Source organism: Orycteropus afer, unplaced genomic scaffold (assembly GCF_000298275.1).
Source record: "Orycteropus afer afer isolate SDZICR_OR568_19922 unplaced genomic scaffold, OryAfe1.0 scaffold01048, whole genome shotgun sequence".
In the NCBI taxonomy this organism is placed as follows: Eukaryota; Metazoa; Chordata; class Mammalia; order Tubulidentata; family Orycteropodidae; genus Orycteropus; species Orycteropus afer.
Genome location: NW_006922635.1, coordinates 72,991 through 79,948, shown reverse-complemented (window position 1 = coordinate 79,948; position 6,958 = coordinate 72,991). Strand labels below are relative to the sequence as shown.

General features: G+C 39.8%; 1 protein-coding gene across 1 annotated transcript in view; it reads right to left on the bottom strand.

The window, feature by feature from the left end:
- Window positions 1-5,636: 5,636 nt before the first annotated feature.
- The window catches only part of LOC103212643 (palmitoyl-protein thioesterase 1-like), a 2,804-nt gene continuing 1,482 nt past the window's right edge, over window positions 5,637-6,958 (bottom strand). Inside the window, 2 exon segments of the mRNA XM_007958617.1 lie at window positions 5,637-5,964; window positions 5,966-6,463. Coding sequence (XP_007956808.1) covers window positions 5,637-5,964; window positions 5,966-6,463 — 826 coding nt within the window.

Below are 6,958 nucleotides of genomic sequence, written 5' to 3'. Positions count from 1 at the left end.
ACAATGAATGGGGTTAGCCATGAGAAAAAAAAAAGGGGGGGGGTGGACCCTTAAATTTAAAAAAAAAAATTTAAACCAGGAACAGGGAAAAGAAAATTTCAACCAGGAAAATGGAATAGAAAAAATGCTGAAAACTAGGACCTGGGAGGGGAAGATTAAGAATAATAATAAAAAGGACAAAATTATTAATGATAATAGTTGTTTTAAAACTGACAAATACAAGGAAACTAATCACCAGAAAAAAGAAAGCAAAACATCAAAATAAAAAAAAAGAATCAGTGGAGGATAGGGAAGGGCACCCAGGCTCCATCTGAGCACACGACTGTGATGGAGTTCCTGTAGGCTCAGAAGGTAGGTGGGAGTGGGGGGTGGCCGCACTTCCATTCACCAAGTGGTTGTAGGCTATAAGAGTAATAAGAGGAATGTTGTACCTTTTCAGTCTTGTGGGTCCAGAGTGTCCTTGGGGTTGCTGGAAAGCAGAATGTGTTCTTAGGCCCCAGAAATCTGCTAGAGCACTGTGTCTTTAAATACCCAAAATAGTCAAGCCACTTTTAAAGCTTCAAAATGGCAGTGATCTCTGGACTGGCAAAAGTCCACAGCTCAGCCCACCTTTCTATTCACCTTCTCTGTTTATTCCCCAGCCACCGTGCACAGTCCTCCATGCAGTCCCTGGCTAGCAGGGTGATTTTTAGGTTAATTCTTAGGTCCTACAACCACTCGGGAATCTCCAAGCTTTCTGTGCCATTAGGATCACTCAGGATCGCTGCCAGACTGCAGCTCCGTATGTCTCCTTTTTTGATATTTTCACACAAATTGTTCTGTAAAGATTTACAGCCTTGGAAACCTTATGAGGCAGTTCCACTCTGCCCTATAGGATTGTTGTGAGCTGAAATCGACTTACTGGCAGTGGCTTTGGTTTTTAAGTTTATGTGAAATAATATATTGTAGCATTTTCATTGGACAAGTTAAGCTGTCCAAGATTCAGAAGTAGATATAAAGATATGTACAGATCTTTACCAGTAATTAACAAGGTGCTTGTAAAATTTAAGAGATGATTTTGAAAAATTTAAAACACAGCAAAACAAATATTGCCAAATACTGTTTATTAAGCTGTTCAATTTTGCAGAAGAATTAGAAAGAAACAGGTAAATGGTGGATGCTCTCCTGAAGTCTTGAGTGCCAATGATCAATTTTGTATAATCATATACTACACCGTCATTGAAGCACTTGAATCTTGCATGAAAAGAAAGGCTAAAGTATATGAAGCTTGATTGATCAAATAGCTTTTCCTTTTAAATAACATGTATATACTTGATGAAAAATTCAGGAAGTTATCCAAGAAATTAGTGTAGGTTTCTCCTAATGACTTAAAGGCAAACTTTTATGGAAAGTGCAGCAATTTCATTCTTACATGAGAACTAAATTTACAGATTCAGAAAAAAGAAGTTTTACCCATATAGGTTTGTACAATTCCATAATAGAAGATAAATTGTAATATGTATTTCCCAATATTGAAATTGCTTTTCACATGTTCCTAATTTTAATAATCATAAAACTGCACAACAGAATATGCATTTTCATCCCTAAAGAGACTCAAGAACCCTCAGTGTGCAACAACTGTTCAAGAAACACTTGATTCTTCATCCTTATCAGGTATGGAAGTAGATATTGCTTGGCAGCTTCATTGTGACAAAATCAATGAAGAATTTATAAGAGCAAAGAAGAGAGAGAAACATTTTTAATGATAGCATGTTAGAGAGGAAAGGTTTATCTAAAAATAAAATGTATTAATTTGTTGTAATATTTGTTTTCTTATTAATCAAACCAAAAAACAAACTCACTGCTGTCGAGTCATTTTAAGACTCATAGCAACACTTCCTTGGGTTTCCGAAGCAGTATCTCTACGGAAGTAGATTGCCCAGTCTTTCTTCTGAGGAGTGGCTGGTGGGTTTGAACCACCAGTCTTCTGGTTAGCAGTCAAATGCCTTAGGCACTATGCCACCAGAGCTCCCTGTCTTCTTATTATTAAATCTTATTTTAAGATATATTTTCATGTGTCCATTTATAATTACAGTATTTATGATGAAACAAGAATCAAAGCTGAAGTGTGAGCCATTTAAAGCAAAATTGGTGAAAATCAATTTTTCATCGAGGGAGATCAACAGACTTTTACATTGATTGTTGAAACAATTAAGACACAAAAGACCTGTACAAAGAAAACTATAAGAGACTATGTCAAGAAACCATAGCAGATCTACATAAATGGAAGAACATGCCATGCTCGTGGATAGGAAGATTGAACATTGTGAAAATGTCAGTTCTACCCAAAGCAATCTATATATTCAATGCAATCCCAATCCAGATCCCATGAACATTCTTTATGGATATGGAAAAAGCAGTCACTAACTTTATATGGAAAGGAAAGAGACCTCAGATAAGCAAAGCACTATTGAAGAAGATCTGGTTGTGTGAGACCTCACACAACCAGATCTCAAAACCTACTATACAGCCACAGTAATCAAAACTGCCTGGTATTGGTACAGTGACAGACACATAGACCAGTGGAACAGAATTGAGAACACAGAAATACATCCATCAAACTATGGTCAGCTGATTTTTGACGAAGGGCTGAAATTCATTAAATGGGGAAGAGAAAATCTACTTAATCAATGGTGCTGGCAAGACTGGACACCCATTTGTAGAAAAATGAAACAAGATCTGTACCTCACACCATAAACAAAAACTAATTACAGATGCATCAAAGACTTAAACGTGAAACCTAAAACTATACAGCTCCTCAAGGAAAAACTAGGGGTAAATTTAGGGGCTCTAATATATGGCATAAATAGACTATGAAGCATAACCCAAAATGCACAAACAGCAGAAGAGAAACTAGATGAGTGGAACCTTCTAAAAATTAAATTTTTATGTGCTTCCAAAGACTTTTCCAAAAGAGTAAAAAGAGAACCTACAGATTGGGAAAAAATATTCGGCAATGACATATCTGACAAGAGACTTATCTCTAGAATTTATAAAAGAGTCCAACACCTCAGCAACAAAAAGACAAATAATCCAAAGAAAAAATGAGCAGAAGACATGAATAGACACTTCACCAAAGAGGATATTCTGGCGGCCAATAAACATATAAAGAAATGCTCATGATCATTAGCCATTAAAGAGATGTAAATCAAAACAACGATGAGATACCATCTGGCCCCAGAACTAGTAGCAAAGTTCAACAAGACAGAAAATAACAAATTCTGGTGAGGATACAGAGAGATTAGGACTCTCATACACTGCTGGTGGGACTGTCAAATGATACAACCACTGTGGAAAGCAGTATGGCAATTCCTTAAAAAGTTGGAATTAGAAATACCATTTGACCCAGCCATTTCATTACTAGATATATAACGTAAAGAAGTGACAGCCAGGACAAGAACAGATATATGCATGCCCATGTTCATTGTAGCACTATTTACAATAGCAAAAATATGGAAACAACCTAGGTGCCCATTAACAGAAGAATAGATAACCAAACTCTGGTACATACACACAATGGAATATTATGCAACCCTAAAGAATAAATATGGAATCTGCAAAACATTGCATAACGTGGATGAACTTGGAAGACATTATGCTGAGTGAAATAAGTCAATCACAGAAGGACAAATATTGTATTAGTCTGTTATTGTAAAACGTCAAGGAAAGGTTTATATATGGAAGGAAATTGTCTTTGTTGGTTACCAGGGATGAGAGCAGAGGGGGAGGGAACACTGTTAGGTAGAGACAAGTATTGATTTGGGTGAAGAGAAAGGCAATGTACCAAATGTGAGTGATCAACATGGTGGCACTGAGGAAGAGGAAGACATAGAGAGGTGCATGGGAGGTGCAGACAACAAAAATGAACCCTTTTGCACATACAGTACTGCATTGTCAGTGAAGGCAAACATGGAGATATGGGTGGATAGATGGGTAGACAAGCTGAAATATTAGGTATGTATATGCACGGGGGAGTGTGCCCAAGACCATGTATAGGGTTGGCAGGCAATGGTTCTACAAGTGTATTTGTATGTTCTGTAAGAATTCTCAGGTATATAGGAGAGCTGACAAGGGACAAGGCTGTAGTCACTTCTTGGCCACAGCCAGCTACCCAAAAAGATTGAGTAGTTGGACCTGTGGGTTCAAGACCATAGTCACAGGAGACATCAAGCTCAATTGGCATAACATACTACACAAAACATTGTTCCACATCCTACTTTGGCCAGTAACGACTGGGATCTTTTTTTTTTTTTTTTTTAAAGAAACTACTCTTTATTTTAGACCTCATAAAATTTAACACCTTACATCCCCCTGCCTCTTGCCCTTAATATCTTCATCTTTAGGTTGAAGAATAAGGTTTGAAAGAGGGGAAGGAAAAACCAAAGGGTAAACTTTGTAGCACTAACAAGGCCCTTCCATCAAAGCAGAGCTAAACATTTTCCCAAACTGGCGTTTTGCAGAACAGCCTGTCAGAAAGTACTGATACGTTTGTAGGGGGTAAAGGGGTGGAAGCCTTAAGACTTCTATGCACCAATAATGTAAGAAAAGGTCAAGTGAGGTTAGTTCTCTTTACTGTAACAGGAATTATCAGAGTCCTTAATATCCTGATGGGGGCTGCTTTCTAGGAGGAGAAAGAGTACGCAGCATTTCCCAACCCTTTTGAGCAAAAAGTAATTTCACAGAGCAGATCAGAAACCGTTTGGAGTATGCTGGTAAACAGAAATTTTTGAGATGGACATTAGGAAGCCCCATCTCTTCACATTTTCCCTTCCATTGTCTGCTAAAGCCAACAGTAGTGACCAGAATCCAGAAGAAACCAAGGACCCATTTAGCCTAAGATGGAATGGAAGGAGCAGCTTTCTCATTTTTCATCTCCATCCTTACCATCCCCCTACCCCACCAGCTAATAAGATGTACATTTCCTCCCTTAAGCAACCCAACTGAGTGTTACTCTCCTTTTGGGTTAAAGTGCCTAATTCATCATTATCTGAGACAAAATGAATGTTACCAAGGCAAGATGGATGTAAGGGGACTTTGTCTAGTAATTGCTAAGATGCCATAGAGGCAACATACTACCCAAGCAATACTTTCCCAAGCACAGATTAAATCTCCACCAGCAAAACCAAGTATGTATGTATGTATATACACACACACACACACACACACACACACACACAAACACACGTATATATATATATATATAACTCAGGCATTGGTGCTGGTGTTTTAGATTAGAATGTGACTTTTCTAAATCCCCCAGAAAAGGTATCTGCCCTTAGGATCTTTCATTGCTTTAGTTCAGTCCCTTCTGGGCTCGGTGCAGTTCTGGCACTGATCTGCAGCAGACTCCCTTTCCTGAGACTGAGTTTGACCACATAAAAGGGCTGTAAAATAACCTCCATGGTTATTAGCTAATTAAACTTGCATTCAACACCATAGGTGATAGGTGATAAGACAAGGCAAAAGATAAGATTCAGATGATGACAGGAGAGAAGGATTAGTTGCAAGCTGGATCTGAGCTCAGGTTTTGACATGACAGGAACTGTCTCCCACACTGTTTGGAAGTGGAAGGAGCTCCCTTGGCTGCAAACAGAGTTTCACTTAAGGAATGGGATGATGTGGGCATCAAACCATTCTTCAGACTGTTGTAGATGGTCCCCTTCTGTGGCCAGGAAGACAAGCTTCCCTGCATTGTCCATTTCCTTTAGCCCCAGGTGGTCCTGTATGTACAAAGTGGTCTCCTGTAAGGGGATGGTTTCCTTCACTTGGCAACTTCTGTCAAATCCAAACCACACAGAATCTATAGGGTCCACAATAGAATCATTGAGGAATTTCACCATCACAAACTTCTCCAGGGCCATCAGGTTTTTCTTGTAGGACTCATTGACACCTCTCTCCTGATTTATATCTGCCAGGAAGACACTGGTTGCGGTACATGTCCTCTTTTATGGGGTCATGCCAGTATTCTGCTTGTATCAGGCATTCTTGAATGGCTTTAGAGTAAGCACCAACATTCAATGTTTTCCTAATCAAGTCACTTATATAAGAGCACTCTCCTGGGTATCGAGGAAGTCCAAAAATACCTTGATGTTGTCCTCCAAAGGAGATGAGATTGTTCATGGATGGTAGTGGGCATCTCTGAGCCACTGCTCTCAGAAATTGGCCTCCTTGGGAGAAATCCATAGCATTGTAGCCTTGCTGCAATTTAGGATCCTTGGCAAGAGTCTGACACACTGTTGATACTTGGGAATTGACATGCAAGAAGAAGCTATTCTCTACATCCTCTACCAGCATCTTTCCAATCTCCAAGGACAAGACATAAATTCCAGGTATTTTCTCCTCGACCATTTTTTTAATAGCACCCTTGCTTAAGGGATTACAACAGCTGTCTCCTGCTGATCTGGGATTAGTCAGTCTCAGCAGCCTACAGTTGCACAAAGCAAGAGAAGCCTCCAGCTTGCTCCAGTGGGCCTGGAAGGCAGAGCTGGAACACAAGGTTGAGGGGCCTTCATGCAGCCTCCAGAGTCAGCACTCTGAACTTGGACTTGTAGCCTCCTAAACTGGGGTGCTTTTCTATAAGCTCCTCTCAGTGCTACTTTCCTTTCGTTCTTCAGATCGTACCTCAAGCGTCATCTTCCTTCTCATATGTCACATGCACTTCCTTCTCAGTAACCCACTACTCCAAAGGAGCTGGAAGGATTGAAGAGTGGGGAAGCCACTTGTTGCCAGGCTGGTGCCAGGGCATTGCTTGAGTGGTCCCAGAGACTGCTGAGAGGAGCAGCAACTGGGATCTTAAAAGCTTGCAAACAGCTATCTACATGCAACGATGGGTCTCTCCTCACCCAGAGCAAAGGAGAATGAAGAAACCCAAAGATGCACGGGAACAATTAGTCCAAGTGACTGGTACACCATGTGATCC